The sequence below is a fragment of the Microcaecilia unicolor genome, unplaced genomic scaffold, assembly GCF_901765095.1.
Source record: "Microcaecilia unicolor unplaced genomic scaffold, aMicUni1.1, whole genome shotgun sequence".
NCBI lineage: Eukaryota > Metazoa > Chordata > Amphibia > Gymnophiona > Siphonopidae > Microcaecilia > Microcaecilia unicolor.
The window spans coordinates 10,805-35,664 of record NW_021963280.1 but is presented as its reverse complement, the minus strand read 5'-3'; the positions used below and the strand labels follow the sequence as shown (position 1 = coordinate 35,664).

The following is a 24,860-nucleotide window of genomic DNA, read 5'->3' as shown; positions in this document are numbered from 1 at the left end:
TGAATAAATAAATAAATAATGCACTAATTACTGCACACTAGCAGTCAGCACAGCATCATGTTATTAGAATGTACTAATTTCTGTTGGGATAGGGAATGGGCAATAACTGTACCTTATAGTTCATGTAGAGGACATTGCCACACATTAACTATTAGTGTGACAAACAATGAATAGCAGTTAATGCAAATGTAAAAAGTATAGGGCCCCTTTTACTAAGGCACACTAGCGGATTTAACACGCACTAAATCCGTTAGTGCGCCGTGCATGCTATCAGCCATGCAGTTAAAATACAGTAGCTACTTTCTCCTTTTAACTGCATGGCAGCCTTCTCAAAATTCATGTCAATTAAGACAGACATTTTGTAGTTACTGTGCATTCATTTTAGCAAAAACTGTAATTAATTTAGTAAATAGGGGCCTAAATATTTTAGTTTTGAAGCCTGCACAAAAAATGAAATACTACCTGCATGGAAAACAGAACTAGTAATTTTTGGTGCTGTATATTCAAAGACCCCCCCCCCCCTTTTTTTTTTTTTACACAAGTGATGTCGAAATTTGTACTGAATATTTTTTTCACATGTTGAAACAATTTTATTACAATATAATGCAATACAAAAAAAGAAGATAACTGAAATTTGTTTAAAATTACAAACTTTCTTCTTCAGAAATGAAATTAGCACACTGCTTCTGCATCATTTAACCAAGCAGAGCAAAACTTATTACCTTCAACAGGTTCAAAAATCATTTTGCCCTCCATGAAAGAGCTACTAAGAGCATCAGTGCAGTAAAAGCCTTAAAGAGATGAACCGAGAACTGAATGAATATTTAATTACATTATTATATCAAATATCCCTCTGCTCTAACTTGGCATTTAGCTAAATTATGATTACAAGGTTAATAACGTCTAATAAATGCAAAAAGCCCATCAATCCCACTTACAGGCTGTCTACATGATTTGAAGGGCAATATATAGATGTGATTGACACTGCAGCCACGTAGCAGAATCTTAGAAACCTGAAGGCAGACTTCAATTAACTACACTCGTGCAATCATCAAAAAAATATGAATGTCAAAGCATACTGTATTATTTTATGCTTAAATCTTGAGTCATCAGCTAAGAAATATAACATTTAACAGTAGAAACAGTATGTCGATAAATGGCAACACAGAAGTATATTCAACAATATCAGATGACAACAGTTTAAGAGAAAGTCCCCTCCACTACATATCCTCTCACCCCACCCTCCAAAAAAATCCTCCAAGTACAATGGTAGAAAGAACCACGTACCCCATAGATACCCAGTACTCCAATCAATGTTATCAGCTCCCTTTCTGCTCCAGCAAGGCAAAAGAGGGCAGATAAACCTACATCATCGAACACTGCAGATCAAACTCTCATTGCCACTGAGGCCAAGAATGCATCCCAAAATTTCAAAAAATGTATCTTGGATTTCTGGCCCACTGTAGCTACTAATAAGTGCTCCATTTGTAATACTTCATGCATCTGGTTATGACACTGACTCAAAGTGGGTGGATCTGTTTGGATCCACTATAGCAGGATACATCTTTTGACAATCAAACAAGCCTTGAGCAGAAACACAGCAGAGATCAGAACACCCTCCATGATGCCATCCATTGAGTCCAATAAACCTCTGTGAGGAGTTGCTTCCCAATTTCACTCTCAATAAACATTCCAACTATGTACATTTCTTTTCAAAACTCTATGGGATTGCCTCTGCTCGCCCCAAACGCCAGCAACAAGGAATGGATCTATTCTTTCAGATTTCCTGGGCATTTCCTATCAAACTGGCCACTATTGGAGAAAGGATTCTGGACTTGATGGACCTTTAGTCTGACTCCTTCACTTTTCCAGGGGTGCCCTCTTACATAGGGCTTACTGAAGGCTATGGACTGTGTCTAAAGGAATTATGCAGACTACCAATTGAAGTTCTACAGACTACCTTCAAACATAAACTTGTGGGGAGACATCCAAGATTCTCAGAGGGTTCAGAACTGAGAATGAAAATGAATAGTGATTCAACACAAAGAAGTATTTTAACAGAATGCCTAAGAAAGGTTGGCACCAATAGACTATAATTGGAACTGTTTTCTTTACCACCATGGTGCATTAAAAAAAAAAAAATCAGACTGGGCACCTAGGATTTTCTCCCTGAAGATTCTGTTTTTGTCCCTGCCTGCAGTCCCTCTCTCTTCCCCATCAGGTTCATGGCACTGACAAGAGAGCATACTCCTTCTCCTTACTTCCAGCCTCCCAAATCCAGCATCTCTCTCTCACACTTCCTCCCCCCTCCAAGCTTACCTCAATCTCCAGCTCGGCAGCAAACCAAGACACGCTGGTCTGGCTGGTGTCGGGGCCTTCCCTCTGCTGAGTCACGCCTTCTGTGAGGTAACTTCCTGCCTCCTCAAGGGCAAGACTTGGCAAAAGGAAGGCCCTGATGCTGGCCAGAGCAGCATGCCTTGATGGCTGCTGCTGCCAATACTGGGGATCAAGGTAAGCTTCGAGGAGGGAGGTGGGAGGAATCAGGAGGAAGGGAGAAGGAGAAAGATATGTTTGACTGGAGGGAAAGGGAGATATGCTAGACTGAGGTAGTCTAGAGGGATTAACATTAACAATGTAACTTACAGTCTGCTTACACCTCGCGTTTCAAGGCAGATCACAATAAGAGAAACTGGACATATCCGGAAATCTACATAAAACTAATCCTACTTAAGTATTAAATTGAATGACAAATTTATGAAACAAGCAAGTTTTTATAATTTTTTGAAATTGGAAATAAACTTGTAGCAGAGAGCAACAGAGTTTGAATTTCTTCATCAAGGCGAGTTGCTTGAAATGAAAATAAAGTAATCTTTTCGTAATTTTAAGAAAAGGAAAATTAAATAAAGCTAATGATCTTGTAGTTCTAATTTTCCTAATGAAAACAAAATGATCTATCATATATAGTGGTGCTAATCCATATATAAATTTATAAATGAAAAAAATAAAATTTGAATAGCTCTCTTGCATAAAATGGTAACCAATGAATCCTAATAAAGAAGCGAGAAATTCTATCAGAATGTTTCAGAGAATAAATCAGGAGACATGCGATATTCTGAATGGTCTGTAAAGGCTTCATTACATTGTTTTTAGACACCCAAATAAACAATATTGCAGTAATCCAACATACTAAGAGCCAACGATTGTACTACTACTAAACAAAAGTGATCTTGGTCGAAATATTTATGTACCCGCCTAAGATTACGCATGGTGAAAAAAGCTTTCTGTATTAACATGAGTGTCAAAGGATAACTTTGAGTCTAGTTGAATACCCAAAACTCTTATAGATGCAGAAAATTCATATAATGTCTGATTAATTCTAACACTATTTTCTTTTTCTGTAGCTGAATGACTCATCAATAAAAATTTTGTTCTATCTGTGTTTAACTTAAGTTTATACATTTTCATCCATGATTCTAACGTAACAATAATGTTATGAAGTATAACGGAATAGGATGCTGTTAAATTAATAGGAATCATAACTGCAATATCATCGGCATAACTATAGAAGAGGATTCCCAATTTCTCTAGGATGTGCTCTAATGAATACAAATAAACATTAAATAAAAGAGGAGACCAGGGTGAACCATATGGCATGCCACAGGGATTAATCCACTTCTCCGAAAGAAGTGGACTAATCCACTTTTTCTGAAATTGATGGAAATCCACTCTCCATCTATTTTGACTCTATAGTTGTGACATTTCAAAAACCAGAGAACCATTCAGCTTCCCTGTGATTCCCAGATCATTCAATATCCTTAGTAAGAAATCCACCAAGTCAAAAGCGCTAGATAGGTCGAACTGTGGCACCAAGGCCTTCCTACTTTCACACAGTAGTTTATGTATATTACTAATTAGAGAACCAATTACCATCTCGGTTCTGTAGTTCGATCTAAACCCTGATTGGGTATGATGTAAAATGCAATGATGATCCAAATATTCAGATAATTGGTAGGCTACCATTCCTTCCATCAGTTTACAAAAGAGTGGATGGAGGCTATTGGTCTGTAATTAGAAAGTAAATCACCAGGGTCTTTAGAGTTTTTCATAACTGGAGTAACTATTATATCTCTCAGATTTCAAGGAAAGTCACCTAGCTCCAACAAAGACTGTAATCAGTCCAACAGCAACAATTTAAAACTGTTTGAAGCAGATTTCATAACATCTGGAGGGCAAGTGTCCAACATGCAGTATGAAAAGGAATACTTTCTATATAGTGTTCATAAAGCAACCATGATATAGGAAAAAATCACACCAAATTCTATCATCAGAAATTGAATCCAAACTAGGAATCAAAAAATCCAAATCAACATTGTTACCTTTAAAAGATTCTCTTATTTTTAGTATTTTGGAACTGAAATGATCAGCTAACTGAAAAGCTGAAGGTATTTTTGCTGTAGATGGAACAGAACAGACCTCTGTATTAGTATATTCTCTAAGTATTTTAAAAAGTAATTTTGTGCCTAATGAATTACTTGCAACAAGTTTAGAATAGTAATCCTTTCTTTTTAATTTTAATAATCTCATATACTCTTTATTAAGCAATCTCCAATTTGCCTTGTTTTTTAATGGATGGGTGCTTATGCCATAATCTCTCCACAGATCTACATTTCTTCTTAAGAACAAGCAGTTCAGAATCAAACCATTCATCAGAACTTCTAGACACTTTAGTTCGAACCTTGTAAGGGGCCAAATTATTCAAAACCTCATCACTATAATGGAACCAATCTTTAATAAACTCTAAAGGTTTCCAAAAAGCGCTTACTTCATCTAGTTGTAACCAGAAGACAACATTATTCATAGCTCCTCTTGAAACATACAAAGCTTTATTTAATGATTTAATTTTTCCTGATTGTCTCCAATCAATATTAAATTGATAAATGAAATGGTCTGGCCAAGGAATCTCTAACCAAATACCTTCTTGGAAGAGTATATCTAGAAAATGCAATCAACTCTAATTGATGTCCTTTATTATGTGAACTTCTAAAAAATGGAATGTGATAACTTAATATCTTTAAATACATCAAGCTATCAGACACTTTCAAGTTTGTATTGACCCTAAGTGCAAGTTAATATCTCCCAGCAAAAAAATTTAGAATATAAAGAATTCCGAAATACAAAGTCACAGAATTTGTCCTGAATAATATTCCATTTCGTTGGAGCCACATAAAATATCATACAAGAACTAACAAGAGAATTGTCCTTAATCTGATAAGATGTAATTTCTAATTCTGATGAAATATAAGTATCTAAAGTAACCACTTCAAGTCTTTCTAGATAAACGCTGTACCTCCACCTCTCTTCTCTCCCTACATGTAAGCTTAAGTCTGCTACCAATGTTAGTTATGTTTCAGTTATCCAGAAACATCCTAAGTGCTTTGCTATAATCCAATCCCTAATAATATTTCCTAATGATCTCGCATTAACATAACAACAGGGTATAGGTAAATAAGGAAACAACTGCTCTTATTTAGTAAGCTGTTTCAAAGTTGGGCAACAATCAACCACAACCATTTCCTTCTGATCAGTGAAGGGGACAGCACCCTATTTGTATATCTGAGAAACAAGAGTCTATCAAATGATTATTAATATTTGTTGCCCAGAATTAGTATAACCTACTGAATTAAAAGCAGTAAAAGTAGTATTACAAAAATAGAGACTCCACTCCCCCATTAATATTAACCAAACAAATAACAATAAAAGCAGTACCATAATGAATGGAGATATGCTGGACCCTGGGATAGGGAGTCTAGAGGGAGACCTGCTGGACCCTGAGGTGGGGGGGAGGACTGGAGGAAGATGCAAGAGGTGCAGGACCCTGGGGTGGGGGCTGGAGGGAGATGGAGATGTGCTAGACCCCGGGTTAATGGGGGATACAGGGAGATGCAGGGAAATGGACAGGTGTGGGACCTGGGGATGGTGGCTGAAGGGAGATGAAGATGTGCTGGACCCTGGGGTGGGGAGGCTGGAGGGAGAAGTGCTGTACTCTGGGTGGGGGAGGATAGAGGAAGATGGAGAGGTGCTGGATCTTGGGGTGGGGGAGGGGCTGGAAGGAAACGGAGATGTGCTGGACCCTGAGGGGGAGGGGCTGGAGGGAAATGGAGATGTGCTGGACCCTGGGGTGGGGAGGCTGGAGGGAGAAGTGCTGTACTCTGGGTGGGGGAGGATAGAGGAAGATGGAGAGGTGCTGGATCTTGGGGTGGGGGAGGGGCTGGAAGGAAACGGAGATGTGCTGGACCCTGAGGGGGAGGGGCTGGAGGGAAATGGAGATGTGCTGGACCCTGAGGTGAGGGGGCTGAAGGGAAATGGAGATATGCTGGATCCTGAGGAGGGGAGCTGGAAAGAGATGGAGATGTGCTGGACCCTGAGGTGAGGGGGTTAGAGGGAAATGGAGATGTTCTAGAACCTGATGTGGGGAGGGATGGAGGGTAATGGAAATATGCTGACGCTGGGATGAGGGGGCTGGAGGGAAATGGAGGTGTGCTGGACCCTGAGGAGGGGGGCTGGAGGGAGATGGAGATGTGCTGGACCCTGAGGTGAGGGGGGCTAGAGGGAAATGGAAATGTGCCCTGAGGTGAGGGGGCTGCAGGGAAATGGAGATATGCTGGATCCTGAGGAGGAGAGCTGGAAGGAGATAGAGATGTGCTGAACCCTGAGGTGAGGGGGTTAGAGGGAAATGGAGATGTTCTACAACCTGAGGTGGGGAGGATGGAGGGTAATGGAGATATGCTGACCCTGGGATGAGGGGGCTGGAGGGAAATGGAGATATGCTGAATCCGGAGGAGGGGGCTGGAGGAGATGTACTGGACCCTGAGATGACGGGGTTAGAGGGAAATGGAGATGTTGTAGAACTGAGGTGGGGGGCTGGAGGGTAATGGAGATATGCTGGACCCTGGGATGGGGAGGCTGGGAGAGATGGAGAGGTGTTGGACCCTGGCGCAGGGGGCTGGAGGGAGACGGAGAGGTGCTGGCCCCTGAGGTAGGGGGCTGGAGGGATATGGAGCGGGGCTGGCCCCTGAGGTAGGGGGCTGGAGGGATATGGAGCGGGGCTGGCCCCTGAGGTAGGGGGCTAGAGGGATATGGAGAGGGGCTGGCCCCTGAGGTAGGGGGCTGGAGGGAGACGAACAGGTGTTGAACCCTGAGGTAGGGGCTGGAGGGAGGACAGGTGCTGGACCCTGAGGTTGGGGGCTGGAGGGAGATGGAGGTGTTGAACCCTGAGGTAGGGGGCTGGAGGGAGATGGAGAGGTGCTGAACACTGAGGTAGGGGCTGGAGGGAGATGGAGAGGTGCTGGACCCTGGGGCAGGGGACTGGAAGGAGATGGTGCTGGACCCTGGGGTAGGGGACTGGAAGGAGATGGAGAGGTGCTGGACTGGGGTGAGGGAGGGGAAATGGAGAAGTGCTGGACCCTGAAGTAGGGGGCTGGAGGGAGATGGAGAGGTGCTGGACTGGAGTGGGGGAGGGAGCTGGGGGTGGGAAAATGCAGGGAGATGGAGAGGTGCTGGACTCTGGGGTGGGGGAAGGGAGATAAGAGAAGTGTTGCACCCTGAGGTGGGCAGCTGGAGAGAGATTGAGATGTGCTGGACCCTGAGGTTGGAGGAACTGGAGATGTGCTGCACCCTGTGGTGGGGGGGGGGCTGAAGAATGATGGAGATGTGCTGGACCCTGAGGTAGGGGGCTGGAGAGAGATGGTGCTGGACTCTGGGGTAGAAGGACTGGAAAGAGATGGAGAGGTGCTGGATTCTGGGGTAGGGGACTGGAGGGAGATGCACAGGACCTGGGGAGGCCAGAGGGAGATGTGCTGTACCTGGGGAGGGCATAGGTTGGAAGGGCCTGGATATGTGCTGGACCTACCAGGAGGGGGGGGGGGGGGGAAGAGAGAGAGAGGGAGCTCAGACTGGGGGAAGGTAGAGACAGAAACCGGGTTCAGCGGTGGAACAGATGAGGATAGAGGGTTATGACAGAATACGATGGGGGGCAGGGGAGAAGAAGAAAAAGAAATAGATGCTGGTCCAGGGGAGTGGGAGGAAGGGAATAGAGGAAAGGGTCAGGGCTCAGATAAGAGATGTGGGCATGGAGTAAGAATAGAGACAGGGACACAGAGCAGTGCTGGAAAAAGGGTGGGATAGCAACACAGTGGGGCATTGTTGATCACAGGGGGAAGGATAGGGACACAGAGGGGTAACGCTGAATATAAGGGGAGGATATAGACACCAAAAGGGCAGATGCTGAACATGGGGGGTGGAGGGGGCGGAACAGGGATTAAGACAGATAGGGACATAGAGAGAAGATATTTATTTATAGATGGCAGACATGGAGAGAGATGAAATGTCAAATAGACAGGAGACCCTGGAAAGGCAGGAAAAACAGAGAAAAGCAGAAGACACACAGACCAAATTGAATTGAAAAATAAAAAGCTCAGACTACAAATTTACAAAACATATTTTATTTTATCATCAATTGAACCACGTCAGCTTTGGGAAATCTACATCTCTGGTATCTTGCATTTCTGTTTCTGGGGGTGGAGGAAGCACAAACTGGGCGCCTATGCTGCTGGAGGGAGAAGGAAAGGCAAAAGGGGGAGCATGAACTGGTGTTAAGTGTGCTGGGGTAGAGGAGCTGGGGAGGTATGTTCAAGTGGAGAAACAATAAAAATCTAGAGAATAGTACTGAGAATTCAGTTTGGAGGGGGGGGGGGGGTGTCATCACTGGGAGACAGCTACCAGGGGGGAGTGTATACCACAGGAGAATATATGGGGTGGTGGTTGACAGAGATCTATAGGTGAGTGTGTTTGCTGAGGGAGAGGTGGAGAGAGAAAGAGCTATGGGGGTGTGAATGTGTGCATAGGTGCCCGCTCTGTGGATGCTTGAGCAACCACAAAATTGAGCATATGTCTTCACTTTGTCAAAGGAGAGATAATTTGTGATGGTCTTAACAACCCCAATCATTCTGAAAAGTTAGCTCCCGTGTGTTTGTGCTGAGGAGAGGCAGAGAGAGAGAAGGAGCTATTGCGGGGGGGGGGGGGGGGGGGGGGGGGGGAGGGGAATGCTGCGGGGAGGCACAGAGAAAAGAATAGGGAGGAGGGTGGGTGTTTGTGTGTGTGCACTGGGGGAAGGAAAAGAGAGAGTGATGTGTGTGTTTGCGTGCTGAGGGGGGGGGAGGCAGAGAGTTAAAAATTTGCCCTAGATGGTATGAATGGGCAGACTAGATAGGCCATATGATCTTTATCTGCTGTCATTTCTCTGTTTCTGTGTAAATATTACCAACAAAGACAGCCAAACAAGGAAAGGCAATGACAGGATCCCACAATCGCTACCAAAAAGATGTTTTATTTTCCCAAAGTACTTTCTTTTTCTGTTAAGGTTGCTTAGATACATTTGGTAGCAGTATAAACCACCAGTTGCGATTCTATAATACCAAAACAAAGTCAATAATTCTGGTCAATTTTGGTGCATTTCTTTCACTGCTAGAAATGAAATGTAATCCCTCTCTCACAAAACATGATGTAAATTTGTAGAAATAAAAGACACTCATTTTTATATGTTCCTTCAGGATATGGATAATATGACAGTAATCACACCTTATTGGATCTATGTTAATGTCATAGTTAACACTGATTGGCTATGGTAATGAGGTTGGTTAGTATTTTACTGGAAAAGCTAGCAATAGACCACCCCTTACTGGAAGACAAAGTCATGTTCTTGCAAGACCAGTCATTTCTACATTTTTGACCATATCTTCCTCAAAACACTTTCTGTGACACCTGGTCTTCTTCCTGTGAAGCCATCTTTTGTTCTGTTTTTCAAGGACATCTGCTACCACCATATTGCCACATTCATGCAACTCTGTCTGTTTGCTCTGCAGTGTTTCAACACTGGAGTTCAAGTCACAGACACAGGCCTGTAATTTTTTCTCATTTTAGATCTTGAACCAAAGTCTCAGGCCTTGAACCAAATAATAACATTATTCATACCGGCAATCTTTAAGCTGCTAACCAGCAATATTCAGCACCAGATAGTCTGTTAGGTGCCATTTGGGCAGTCATTTCCCTTTAAATATCAGGCAGCTGGAGTCCAGAGCTAGAGCTGGTTACATGAGCCTTCATTTGAGACTATCTGGGGGTTTTCCCATATGTAATATTCCCTCCCAATTTATTTTAGCTCAGTCACTACAGAGACTGAAATCATAAGCAGTAGCTCTAGCTGGTAAGTGTCATCACTCTGGGGGCTGTGAATGCTGTCTCTGCAACATCCCCAACCAGCTCAAGAAGACAACAACCTAAACACAAAATTGAAATCAGGTCCTCCGCATGAAGCCACCAAGCTGGTCACAAATTGTGTTTTGCAGCAGGGGCGTAGCCAGACACCCAATTTTGGATGGGCCTGGGTAGATGGGTGGGCAGAAGAACCCCACCCCATCCCACAGGTGATTTGATCTCTCCTTCTTTCGCCTGCATGCCATATGGTCTCTCAAACATCCCCCCTCTCCCATATACCTTTTAAATAGCAGATTTTCACCAGCAGCAAGCAGCAACTAATACACACTGCTCATGTTGGCCCCACAGTCTTCCCTCTGATGCAACTTCCTGTTTCCGCATAAGTGGAAATACATCAGAGGGAAGGCTGTGGGGCCAGTGCGAGCAGTATGTATGTCACTGCTCACTGCAGGCGAAGATCTGCTACTTACAAGGTATGCAGGAGGGACACTTGTTGGGAGTTTTCAGCTGGTGGGGCTTGGGGATCCCTGCCAGCCACATCATAGGTATGCAGCTACTGGGTGGGCCTGGGCCCACCCAAGCCCACCCTTGGCTACGCCACTGTTTTGCAGGTGAAAAAAAAATGAAGCCCTTAATCAACAGTTAGACCCATCCTGGACAAAAAGATTGTAGGATGTTTATGCACTTCACAAAAGCTCTAATTTTTCTAGGTGGCTTCAGCTTTGGACAGATGTGCACGCTGATTCTATGGGTCCAGCAGCAAAATATTTTGAATAGTAAAGCCTGTTGATCCTGTACAAACTGTTCCTTCCTGTGCATTTCAAATATGTAAGCGAGGAACATCATGCATACCTCCATCTTTCTTTTTGTCCATAATCCTTTTTACAAGCCATTCTTTGGTTTCTTCTTTGGCATCCTTTACTAGTTCTATTACTACTAACGGCCTGAAATTAGGGTCAGCAGCTTCATGCAAACTCTGGCTTCTTTTCATTTTCAGTTTACCTGGTTAAAGGAAAAAATAATCTTAATGCAAGAAAAAAATAAACATGCATATATTAAAAGTTCCTTCTATTATCATAAATGTGCTTCATACAACCATTGCTTCAGACAATACTTTATGTATTTTAACTAAACATATTATCATTAATTGTGTAGAATACACATATATACAAACATTTCAGACACAAACAGAAATGCAGCATGGTAGAACTCCTGATCTGTGATCAGCTACCAAAGGATCCACCGCATCTCAATATCACAGCATATTAGTACAAGATAGGGTCAAGCACCTCTAACATTTGTTTAAATCTATAAATCACAATAAGGAACTCCAGGTTGTGTGTTCTCAAGAAATATCTGTACTTCTTAGCTGAGTGAACACATCCAAAGTCTACCGATAATGTTCACCATTTGTACACCCTGTAAGGACTTAATGTTTTCCATTTGACTGCTTTCTCCACAGAAATGCCTGTGGCAATGTACATCAACTCAAAACGATATGCCAATAATAAAATACAACACAATAGAATAATGCAGATTCAAATACAGTTCACAGCAGCATCGCCTCAATACAATTAATTAAATTATCAACATAATTATCAGCTTCTTGGAAGTGATTTTGAGTGTAGTGTGAGGTGAAGGTCCTGTCCCTTAGCTCAGTTAACACTGCTGTGCAGTACCAAGCAGAAGAGCAACATTCAACTGTGGAAGTGGCCAGCCTGAAACCTACTTGTATAAACATGAATTCTGGTTAATTTAAGCTACAGGCCAGTCTCAGGTTTTCAGAGATTTGTACCACAAAAACCAGGTTATGATAACTTGTACTGCCCAAACAACAAGAAATTGTATAAAGATGTGACTTTATCCTGCTTATTTTCGAAGGAGATTGCCAGCCATCTTCCGACACAAATCGGGAGATGGCCGGCCATCTCCTGAACCCGGCCAAATCGGTATAATCGAAAGCTGATTTTGGCCGGCTCCAACTGCTTTCCATCGCAGAGCCGTCCAAAGTTAAAGGGGGCGTTTCCGCAGGGTATGGAAGGCGGGACGGGGCGTGGTTATGAGATGGCCGGCTTCGGCCGATAATGGAAAAAAGGCCGGCTCTGACAAGCACTTCGCCAGCTTCACTTGGTCCATTTATTTTTAGGACCAAGCCTCAAAGAAGTGCCCCAACTGAGATGACCACCGGAGGGAACCGGGGATGACCTCCCCTTACTCCCCCAGTGGTCACCAACCCCCTCCCACCCAAAAAAAAAAATTTAAAATAATTTTTTTGCCAGCCTCTATGCCAGCCTGAAATGTCATACCGAGCTCCATGACAGCAGTATGCAGGTCCCTGGATCAGTTTTTAGTGGGTGCAGTGCAGTTCAGGCAGGTGGATCCAGGCCCATCCCCCCTACCTGTTACACTTGTGGTGGTAAATAGGAGCCCTCCAACCCCCCCCCCCCCCAAAAAAAAAAAAACCCACTGTACCCACATGTAGGTGCCCCCTTTAACCCCTTAGGGCTATGGTAGTGTTGTACAGTTGTGGGTAGTGGGTTTTGGGGGGATTTGGGGGGCTCAGCACGCAAGGTAAAAGGGAGGTATGCACCTGGGAGCAATTTTTGAAGTCCACTGCAGTGCCCCCTAGGGTGCCCGGTTGGTGTCCAGGCATGTGAGGAGGACCAGTGCACTACAAATGCTGGCTCCTCCCACGACCAAATGCCTTGAATTTGGCCGGGTTTGAGATGGCCGGCATCGGTTTCCATTATTGGCGAAAACCAATGCCGGCCATCTCAAACCCGGCCATCTCTGACATTTGGCCGGCCCCAACTATATTATTGAAACGAAAGATGGACGGCCATCTTTTTCGATAATACGGTTCAGGACCGCTGTTTGCGGCGCCGGCCATATAGATGGCCGGCACCGTTCGATTATGCCCCTCCACGTTACCTTTCAGAGCGGCATAGATTCTGTCACCTTATAAACAATAACAACATTTTTCTGTCAGAGACCTAAACATAAGAGTTGCCATATTGGGTCAGACCAAAGGTCCATTTTATCCAGTGTACTGTTTCTAACAGTGGCCAGTCCAGGTCCCAAGAATCCTCCAAAATAGCAATATTCCATGCTACTCATCCCCAGGGAAAAGCAGTGACTTTATCTGGGTCTGCCTTAATAACAGTCTATGGACTTTACCTCAAAGAATTTGTCCAAAGCTTTTTTTTAAACACAGCTACATTTACCACATCCTTCAACAATATGTTCCAGAGCTGAACTAAGCGTTCAGTAAAAATGTATTTTCCTATTTGTTTTAAATGTATTATTGTGTAACTTCATGGAGTGTTCCCTAGTCTTTGTACTCTTTGAAACAGTAAACATTCACATTTACCTGTTCTACATCACTCAGAATTTTATAATCCTCTATCATATCTCTTCTCAACCATCTTTTCTCCAAGCTGAAGAGCCCTAACCTCTTTAGCCCTTCCACAACTAAAAAGAGTTCCATCTCCTTAATCATTCTGGTTGCTCTGCTCTGTACCTTTCCTAATTCCACTATATCATTTTGAGATATGGCAACCAGAATTACACACAATACTCAAGGTGCTGCTGCACCATGGAGCAAGAACAACAACAACAAAAAAAAACAGGAGATGAACTCCTGCAGAATCGACAAACAAGGAAGCACAGGGAAAGGTGGTCCAAGGAAGGAGGCACAACCGATAATGCTAAACCAAGTTTACTGAAGAAGGCTTGGCCACGTTTCAGAAACTGCCTACATCAGGGGTCTACAAATATACATCCAAAATATATTTAAAAATAAAAAATACATATAAATTAAAAAAACTATACGATTACAAAATAAAACACAATTAAAATTACAGTTGAAAGAATACCATCGGATTCCTCAAGAAAAGGGAAAGGGAAATTATGGGACTTGATATACCGCCTTTCTGAGGTTTTTGCAACTACATTCAAAGTGGTTTACATATATTCAGGTACTTATTTTGTACCAGGGGCAATGGAGGGTTAAGTGACTTGTCCAGAGTCACAAGGAGCTGCAATGGGAATCAAACTCAGTTCCCCAGGATCAAAGTCCACTGCACTAACCACTAGGCTACTCCTCCATAAATAGGAAAAATCTTCCTGTAAATGAACAGAACAATTTAATAACTTGTGATCAAATTTGCACATGACAAATTATTCATTCACTCATCACTCCCATTTCCAGATCACTTATAATACATTAAAAAGCACTGTTCCCAGTATAGATCCCTGTGGCACTCCACTATTCACTCTCCTCCACTGAGAGAATTGTCCATTGAACCCTACTTGTTTTTTTTTTTTTTGGGGGGGGGGGCGTTAAAAATCTTTTAACCAGTTCCCAATCAGCAACAGAACACAGGGTCAATATATGTAAGATAATGTACAGGCAAACATAGCAACATGCACATTAATACAGCAATGAATAGCAAGGCTCCATTGGCCATCTATTCAGCCATTCACTGGGCTCTCCTTTCTTCCACAACTACATAGGATGGGTTCTTTCTTAAATCCTCCATCCTTTTCTTTTAACCAAATACAGTGACCAAAAGAAAAAAAAACACCAAATCCTTTACATTTCTTAATTGATGTCACCAGGAATTAATTTCTGGAGGCACAACACACAATCAGTTCTACCACTTCTGTCCAGACTCCAGAGTAGGAGTGTTCTGCTCCAGCCCTTCCCCTCTAGACAAGCTGCACAGAAGAGGAGGGGAGGGGGTGAGCAGAGCCTGAAGCAGAGCAGAATAGAGAAAAGTCACTCTACTCCCTAATCCAGCCAGTCTTCTCCTGGTGCTCCTGCCCCCTGAATGTCACCAATGTTTGCAAATTAGAGAACCTGTAGATAGATCTGGTAACTTCTGCAAGAGAATGAAGATTTTCTGAATGTGAATGTGACATGGAACTACTATGGCTATTTTGACAAAAGAAACATCTGGAGACATTTCAGGTGACTTGGAACACAATGGAGGTCTTACAAATGTGATTTCAACTGAGCATACCTGAAGAGCATAGTAAACCCTGCCTGGAGGATTCTGGGATTTTAGTCTGTTTTAATGTACGCAGTCCTACAAACTACAAATTCAACAGCTATTCTTCTTGGAACCTTCCCAACCTTCATATCCGCACCCTCTGTTTCTCTCTCCTGCATGAAAGAAGAGCATTTCTACAGTAGCAATCTGCGCTCAACTCTGGGAGTGGTTGATGGAGGGGTCTCATCACGCCGTTGACTGCTATGACTGCACCTCACTTTTGCCAGCTTGCCCATCACTGCTCAGTCCATTTCATCATTTCCTCAGCAGAGTCAGTGTAGTGGATTAGAGAGTTGCATGGGAACAGAAATTTCACCCATACCCGCCCATCCCCAATGGAATCTACCCATACCCACTAAGAACCATTCCATCTCCACAATTAATCTCTTCCATCCCCACCTGTACCAGCAGGAATCGACTAGGTAGGCAGCCCTCTGTTTCCTCCCAACCCCAACAGCCTCCCGTGGTTTGTTTGGATGGTATTCACTATTCAACCAAAAAGTGTTCTAAGCCACAGTCTGGTGTTTCAACTGCCTCGTTGGGCATTCCAGGCCTCATTCCTGCGCTCCGCCTGCCTCTCTTCATACATTCCAAGCCTCATTTTGGTGCTCCAATTGCCTCTTTCAGTGCATTCAGAGCCTTGTTCTGGAGTCACCAGAGATTTTGACTATACTCCTGTGGGATTCCCGTGACAACTTCTTCCATCCCCACAGGTTCCACAGGATTCCTACAATCTCCATTCCCGTACAGCTCTCTATAGTGGATCCCATGCTGTGCTTCAATTTCCCCCTGATTACCACACAATGAGGTAGGACATGGGTGTTCAGAGTGACAGACAATTGCAGTAACCCAAAAAACAAGGTGTGTCTGTAATGCATGTTGAAACAACAGTGTATCATCCAAAATCATCTGAATGGCATAGAATCAGAATGGAGGGGGGGGATAGGTGCTCTCTGGCAGCAGCTACATACCTTCTCTCCCATCCCCTGCAGCCACAGTACCACACCACCCTAATGCTAAGCCACTGCCACAAGGAGAGTAACTTGTCTTTTGCCTAACACGTCAAGGAAGACCATGACTTCAAAGACCTGTTATATACTGTCCAATCTGGAAACTCTTCAGTGGATACACAGGATATCTTTGCCAAGGCTTGACAAATCCCAAGCACCAGGTCTCCATGGCACCTAAAAATTGCACCCTGGTACCTGAGATTTCTTGCCCCAAAATTTGTATATATTTTAGTGCTGTCACAGAAAACATTTGCTACTTGCCTGCAGTGGTTCAGCTCACTGTAAGCTTGAGCCGCAAAGTGCAGGAGTTCAGGTACTCTCACGGGACTGGAGCTAAGTAGAAAACATACTGTTTCCTCTGCTGCTTGCATGGTTAAGGACATCAGTGGCAGGATCCAAGAGAGCGAGAGACTGGGTGAAGGCTGGAAGGTGGGTTATGAGAGAGAGACTGGGGGGGGGGGGGGGGGGGGGGGGAGGGGAGATGCACTAAACATATTGGGCCAGCAACATGCTTTTTTGACCAGTTTCAGTCGATTTACCGAGCAAGTTATTCAGCGAGAAATGCACAAAGGGGTTCTGTAGGCTCTTTTCTGTCTGCGGTGGCAGCCAATGGGGATTTCATGCAATGAGCTGATTAGTATTTAAGGGGTCCTTTTACTAAGGTGCACTGAAAAATGGCTTGCAATAGCATAGGTGTGGGTTTTGGGAACGTGCAGATCCATTTTTCAGCGTGCCTGCAAAAAATGCCTTTTTAAAAATTTTTGCCGAAAATGGATGTGCGGCAAAATAAAACTTCCTGCGTGTCCATTTTGGGTCTGAGACCTTACCACCAGCCACTGACTTAGCGGTAAGGTGTCTCACGTTAACCGTGAGGTAATCATCTACACACGTCAAGTCGAAGTTACCGCCCGATTTTCCAGTGCGCAGAAGCGCATAAAAAAACAAAATTACTGCACAGGCCACGCGGTAGCCAGGCGGTAACTCCGAATTGGCGTGTGTTGGGTGCATGTAGGCGCCTTCGCAGCTTCGTAAATGTGCATTCCGTGGGATGCACAGCCATTTTTAAGAGTGATGCACAGCAAGGACTGCCTACCTTTAGCGAGCAACATTTACTAGGAGTTCTGGAGCAGCTGTAAGCAGCTTGTCATCACTGCCGGACCAGTCTTTCTGCTATTGCTCCCATGCACCCAGCCTGTGGAGCGTCAACAAACGGTCTGCTTCCCCTCTCCCAGGGGGCTCTTGTTCTTCAACTTCCCCTCTCCCAGGAGGCTCTTGTTCTTCAACTTCCCCTCTCCCAGGGGGCTCTTGTTCTTCAACTTCCCCTCTCCCAGGGGGCTCTACAGGTATCATCCTGGCCAGCAGTGTCCTTGGCTCTGCTCATCATTGTCCCAGGAGTACACTGCTCTGTGCAGCAGGAGCACAGGGAACTCAGATCCCTAAGGATTGCAGTGGGGAGAACGTGCTTTCCAGCTCTATTCCCAGGATTAGTAGCTCCTGCCTCCAGCCTTGCTGGCACACACACCAGAGCTGGAGGTGATGCTGGGATTGGAGGAGCAAAGCAGGACCCTTGGGGCAGAACAGGGGCCAGGAAAAAAGTGGAAAAGAAAAAAAAAAGCTGCACATGGCTTTCATACATGCAGCCTGTAAGCATGTATGAAAGCCATGGGTAGCACACACTGCTCTGAGCATGCGAAGCAGCCACGCTTAGTGATGACTGTCTTAGCGATGGCTTTTCCCCCTGCCGAGCTGCTTGCTGTTTGTGCGAGGAACTCATTTGCATCTTTTTTTTTTGAGCATCGCCCACTATTTCCACCTCGGTAAGTTTTACCGAGGTGGAAATAGCATGCAGCGGACTTCTGTGCATCGGCCCCTGGGTGAAGGCTGGAGAGGGCATATGAGATAGAGAGTACTCTTTTGGAGGAAAGATGTATCAGGCCTCTATGCTCATCTCCCGTAGTCAATCTTACCAGCTCTACACGAGCCTTTACTTGCAGAACTTGGTGCGCATTATGTCTGATTTGGTGGATTCTCTCCCATAGAAGCAGGCTGAATCTCTTTGCCAGTTAGTCAAGAAGCAGAAGGCTTGTAGAAAGTTCTTGGCCAGGGGCCCCTATGACACCTTTGATGTGGCATCCAGGATCTCTGCCAAAAGTATAGCAATGCACAGACTCTCACAGCTGGGTGTCTCAGTCCAGCAGAGATAGGCGGATGCCATGTACCAGGGAGATAACCTTTTTGGAGACAAGGTGGAGGAGGTCACCAACGTCATTAAGAAACACACCGACACCACTGACACTCTCTCCTACCAAATGTCTTCTGCACCTTCGGAGCATTTGGGGCAAGTCGAAGAGGGGTTCCTACTACTCTCAGAAGCGCAAGTACACACCTTCATGCCAGCCTCAGCAGGTTCAGACCCAGTGTGTTCATTTTCATCAATAGCGTGCGCCCAAGTTCCTCCAGTCAAAGCCAGGGATGAGCTTTTGACTGGCAGTGAATGTTCCAAATTACCTACCAGTAGGGGGAGCCCTAATTTTTTCCAGAAAACATGGCCCCTTGTAACCTCCGACTGGTGGATTTTTCAAATAATCCATCTTGGTTACACCCTGCATTGGCATCAGAGACCACCAAACTGCCACTGACAGCTTCTCACTTCAGCTCTCAGCACAGACAGGAACTTGCAGAGGAACTCTCCATGCTTCTAAAGGCCCATACAGTCAAACCTGTTCCACCATGGGAAAAAGGGCAGGGATTCTATTCCAGGTACTTCCTTGTGCCCAAGAAAACAAGGAGGATGAGTCCCATCCTATGCCTAAGGGTCCTGAACAAATTCCTGGTCAAAGAAAAGTTTAAAATGGTTTCCCTGGGCACCCTTCTTCCTATGCTTCAGGAAAAAGATTGGCTATGCTCGCTGGTTTTAAAGGATGATTACACTCAACATTCCAATACTTCCAGGTCAAAGGAAGTATCTTCGATTTTGGCCGGGGACACATCATTTCCTGTACTGCATGTTGCCTTCTGGCCTTGCGTCGGCTCACAGGGTTTTTATCAAGTGTCTTGCAGTAGTTGCAACATCGCTATGCAGACTGGGAGTCCATGTGTTCCTGTATCTAGATGATTGGCTGGTGAAAAGCACGTAAAAGGACGGTGCTCAGCAGTCGATGCAGAGAACTATTCAGGTTATGGAGCTGCTAGAATTCATTTTAAACTACCCCAAGTTTCAGCTTCATCCCATGCAGAAACTGGAGTTCACTGGAGCCCTGCTAGACACACAGCAGGTGCAGGCTTTTCTCCCTGTGTCAAGGGCGGACACTTATTGCTCTTGCCACTCAAGTCCAAGCCAGCCGGCAGGTCACAGCTTGGAAGATGTTGAGGTTGTCAGGCCACATGGCCTCCACTATCCATGGCACACCCATTGCATGTCTTCACATGAGAACTGCCCAGAGGTCCCTAACTTGCCAGTGGTGCCAAGCCTCAGGGAACCTAGCGGATGTCATCAGAGTAACACCAGAGTTGGTTCAGTCCCTTCTTTGGTGGACAATTTGATCCAATTTGACTGTAGGACTCCATTCTAAATTCCTCAGTACCAGAAGGTGCTGACAATGGATGCACCCACCGAGGCTATGGAGCTCACTTGGACGGGCTTCACACCCAAAGTGCATGGTCAGCCAGGAAACAGATCTCCACATAAACCTTCTGGAGCTCTGGGCAATCTGGAATGCTCTAAAGGTTTTCAGAGATCAGCTGTTCAACCAAATTGTGCTCACTGAAACAATCAAGTTGCGAGGTACTACACCAACAAGCAGGGGGGCACCGGATCACACTCTTGGTGTTAGGAGGCCATCCAGATATGGCACTGTGCAACCCAGCATGAGATGCTCCTCAAAGGCACGTATCTGGTGGGCAAATCAACAGCCTGACCGACAAACTGAGCACAGTCATGCAACCACACGAGTGGACATTCAGAATGGGTATTGCCCGAGAGATCTTCCGAGTGCGTGGCACACCCTTGGTGGATCTCTTTGCCACTCAATCCAATCACAAAGTCCCTTAGCTCTGTTCCAGGCTCCAGGCCCTCGACAGGTTAGCATCAGAAGTCTCCGCCTGTGTAATGGGACCTCAACATCGTTCTCACCCAGCTGATGAAAGCTCCTTTGTTTTATTTATTTTATTTATGGAAAAAGAAGCCAGCAGATCAATATAACATCACTATACGTCTTTTACTTTCGGTTTTGTTTTATGTCTATTTATGCATATTTTATTGCGCTCTATGTTTGGGTTTTTAAAATTCCCCTTCCTGCACATATATTCTCTTACTATGAACGAGTAACAGTAATACTTTAGAGCATTTATGGTGTTTTTTAATGATTTTAAACAGATATCACCAAGTATAACCCTTTATTGTTAGACACCTTAGGCACATAGTTTTAGAGGTTTCTTTCTGACAATACGCAGCGAGAATACACACACCATAGCACTATTTTTTCTGACACAGCAATATATAGTATAACCATGACATCATTCCATTAGATGTTTCTCACATACATTCAGTATATTCTGCATCTCCAAATTCTGTTAGTCTGGACAGTAGTGATTTTATATACATTATTCATTTGGCGAAGGTATGACGCTTATTTTCATTTTTAATTTTTATTCCTTATTTTTTGGACAGTCATTTTAGACATCTGCTATATGAGCTGGTTTTTTCCAATCTATTATACACCACAAGTGAGTAACCTTTTATTGCATAAACTTATTCATATTGCTATTTTTGTTTTTACTTCTTATTTTTTAATTTTTCATTATTATGATCTTTTATCATTGCTGGTTTGATATATTTAGTGTTTGATTACATTCATATTTTTAGGTTTTCCGTTTTTAGAGTTGCTCCTTTCAGAAGGTTTCAAATTAGGTCTGTGTCCACCACTCCATTTTTATTATTTAATATGTTACACAATATTTTCACATATTTATATATGTTCAAGGTCTAATGCTTTATATCAGTGCCCTTGCTTTGCTGTTTTTATGTATATGTTTTTATATAGATATTTATTATTTATTATATATATGTTGGTAATCGTATACATGTTTATATATATACATTTTTTAAATACATATAAGCGTTTTTGTGATGGGTTGATTTATTTATTTGCATTAAGTGGTTCTTTATATGTATACTGCATACTTATTTATTCATGTTTAGATTTCACATACATGTATAATATTTTATGCCTTATACATTATCTATTTGTTCGTGAATATATGAGAAACTATGGTGGTATGTTGTTTTTATATTTTAAATTTGATGTTTTATTTATTATAATTTAATTTGTTTGTTTATTGTAGCCCCTGACGCAGCCCTTGGTGGGCGAAACATGGCCTGTGTCGGGCAATTTGTTCACATACGGTATCGTCAATAAAATCTTTCTGATGTTATATTGATCTGCTGGCTTCTTTTTCCATATTGGATTTTGCAGATCGTTTGCCTTGTTGTTTTTTGGGACCTTTATTTTATTTATGACATTTATATCCCACATTAGCCCGAGTAGAACTCAGGTTCAATGTGGCTTACATAACAATTAGAAAAGCATGAACTTCTTCAAAATATATTAACAGAAAGTAAAATATATCATATTATGTTAGCCCAGTAAAACTTGAGTTAGGAGCAGATGTAATTAAATACTTAGTGATTTAAGATAGATAATTGAAATATGGAGGAAAAAGATAAAGGGCTAGGATTAACTGGGATAGACAGGAGTAGTGGGAGGTGGGATGAGGTAAAAATTAATGACATGAGTTTATTTGAGAAGAGTGCTTATTTCCTCAAAGGCTAGACTGAAGAAGTGAGTTTTCAATAGACTTCAGAATAACAAATAATCGGTGCATTTGATGTTTTTAGGTAAGGAGTTCCAAATTTTAGTGCTTTAATATGAAAAGTTAGCCATATGGATTATTTTGTAGGTTACTTTCTTATAATTCAGGAAATGTAGGATACGATGTTCTCTAGATGATTTAGAGGTATTACGTGAGGATAATTCAATGAGGTTATTCATGACCCATTCGATTCCTGTCATCTGAATTACTTGACCTGGAAGGTCTTGTTTTTGGTGGCTGTTACTTCTGCTCGCAGGATCAATGAGCTTCAGGCTCTACCACCTTACATGAAATTTCATCATAACAGAGTAGTCCTCCATATGCACCCTATGGTTGTGTCGGAGCTCCATCTGAACCAGTCGATCGTTCTTCCAGCATTCATTCCCAAACCACATGCCCATCCTGGCAAAAGCGCACTACACACCTTGAACTGCAAGTGAGCATTGGCCTTTTACTTGGAGTGGACTAGGCCCCACAGACAGTCCACCCAGCTTTTTGTTTGATTCCAACATGAGAGGGGTTGCCATAGGGAACGCACAATCTCCAGCTGGCTGGAAGACTGCATTTCTTTCACTTATGCCCAATCTGGGCTGACGAGGGTCATGTCAAGGCTCATAATGTCAGAGCCATGGCTGCATCGGTAGCCCACTTCAGGTCAGCCTCCATTGAAGAAATTTGAAAGGCTGTGATGTGGTCTTCAGTCCACACATTCACATCTCATTACTGCCTTCAGTAGGATACCTAATGCGATACTTGGTTTGGACAGACAGTTCTGCATAATTTGTTTGGGGTCTAGAATCCAACTCCACCCTCCTAGGCTCATTTTGTTCTGTTCCAGACTGCACTCTCACACAGTTGTATATAGTTTCAGGTTAATTACTATTTTATTCTCACCGTTATGAGTTCCTGTTATCCTACTGTTGTTTTCACCAAGTCTGGTAGCTAGGGATTCCCACATGAGAGAATATAGTCTGCTTCTCCTTGGAGAAAGCGAAGATACTTACCTGTAGTAAGTATTCCCTGAGGACAGCAGGTCATTCATTCTCACATACCCTCCTACCTCCCCTGGGAGTTGTCTCCTTTTTAATATGCTAATAGTTCCCCAAACCTAGTTCTGGAGGCACCCCAGAAGGTCAGATTTTCAGGATACCCACAATGAATATTCATGAGAGACATCTGCAAGCACTGCCTCCACTGAATGGAAAGCTATCTCAAGAATATGCATTGTGCATATACTGAAAACCCGACTGGCTGGGGTGCCTCCAGGACCAGGTTTGAGAATCACTGTGTTATACTCTTATACTGATGGTCCTGCGCTCTAGCTGCTGGAAGAAGGCACTCGTGCATGCCCGATTGGGATGTTGTGCATGCTCAAAAAGGCTATTTTTAGCTGTTTAAGCTCCATGATGAGCAATGTGGATGACGTCACCCACATGTGAGAATGAATGGCTTGCTGTCCTCAGAGAATACCTGCTACACGCAAGTATCTTCGCTTTACCTGAAAATGACAACTAACCATATATGATCATTGCCTGAATCAGTGTGAATAGTGAAGAACCTTCTCATATGTATCACTACCAAGCGTATCTGAATTTTAATTTATCCAGGTAAAGTTCATTGTATAGGTTTCCTTATGTTTTACCTTTGTAGGCTTAACTCTCACTTTCTTCTCACTACTTCAGAAAGAGATCTGGTGGAACCAGCTTTAGGTTAACACTGTATTTATAATGCACACACTGAATAGCAGGCTAGTACTGTCAAGAACTGAATGTACTTGGCTGTTAATTACACAGCAAGTTTTCCAAATATACCCATACTGGTTACAGTGCTTTGAAAAGGCGGGACTGTCATATTTTCACAAAAAAAAAACTTGTGGTGGGAAGGAATGCCATTTGGTATTGAAAGGAATTAAATATGAAAATGTTTGTTGCCCTACTGGCCCTTAAAGGAAGAGGCTAGTCAGAAGGATTTGCTTTACTGAACTAATTAAATAGTCTCTGGTGTAACAACCTAGACGGAGACAGAAGGAAGGGGGCTATTTTCTGTCTAGGCTTCCTTAGGAGAAAAAAAATAAATAAATAAATAATACGGTGCTGCAAGTGACAGACAGGGGCAGAGCTCTCTCCACGTATACATGTGTTTATAAATCCAGGACAGGAGGTACAGGGAGAACTTGGTAAGAAAGGGTGCACAGGGGCGGAGCAATGTAGAAAGAAGAGGAAAGCTACTCACCACCAACACCTTTCTGACCCCGACCCTACAAGCCCGTCCCAATGGTAGAAGGAAGGAGCGGTCGCCTGCCTCGACACACAGCCAGCGCAGCTCGGACGGAGACCTGACCAGCGAAGGAGGCGGGGAGAGTGGGTGGGAGACCGGCGGCGGGCTGGGCTGACGTACTGGAGGAACCAGGTCCAGCCCAGATCGGAGAGGGGAAAAGTCTCTACGGGGTGGGGAATCAGGTGTTTGACTTTAACTTTGTTTTCTTAAATCACTGTAACAGCAAGGTGCCTAGCTAGTAGGTTTGATGTTTATTATTTCACAGAGGTGAGGAGGAAAGGGACGGTGTAATCCCGCAGATCTGGCTTTTATACCGTCCCGAGGAGGAAAGACGCATTCAAAGGAGCTCCAGTTAGCGTTATCAGATGTCCCAGCA

At 43.7% G+C, this 24,860-nt stretch overlaps 1 protein-coding gene across 1 annotated transcript in view; it reads right to left on the bottom strand.

Moving 5' to 3' along the window:
* LOC115459141 (anoctamin-10-like) overlaps positions 1-24,609 on the bottom strand; it is a gene marked incomplete at its 3' end in the record, with an annotated part of 115,383 nt that extends 90,774 nt beyond the window's left edge. Inside the window, exons 1-2 of the mRNA XM_030189015.1 lie at positions 24,440-24,609; positions 11,125-11,274 (exon numbers count right to left, since the gene is read on the bottom strand). Coding sequence (XP_030044875.1) covers positions 11,125-11,263 — 139 coding nt within the window. The remainder of the gene's footprint in view (positions 1-11,124; positions 11,275-24,439) is intronic.
* Positions 24,610-24,860: the final 251 nt, after the last annotated feature.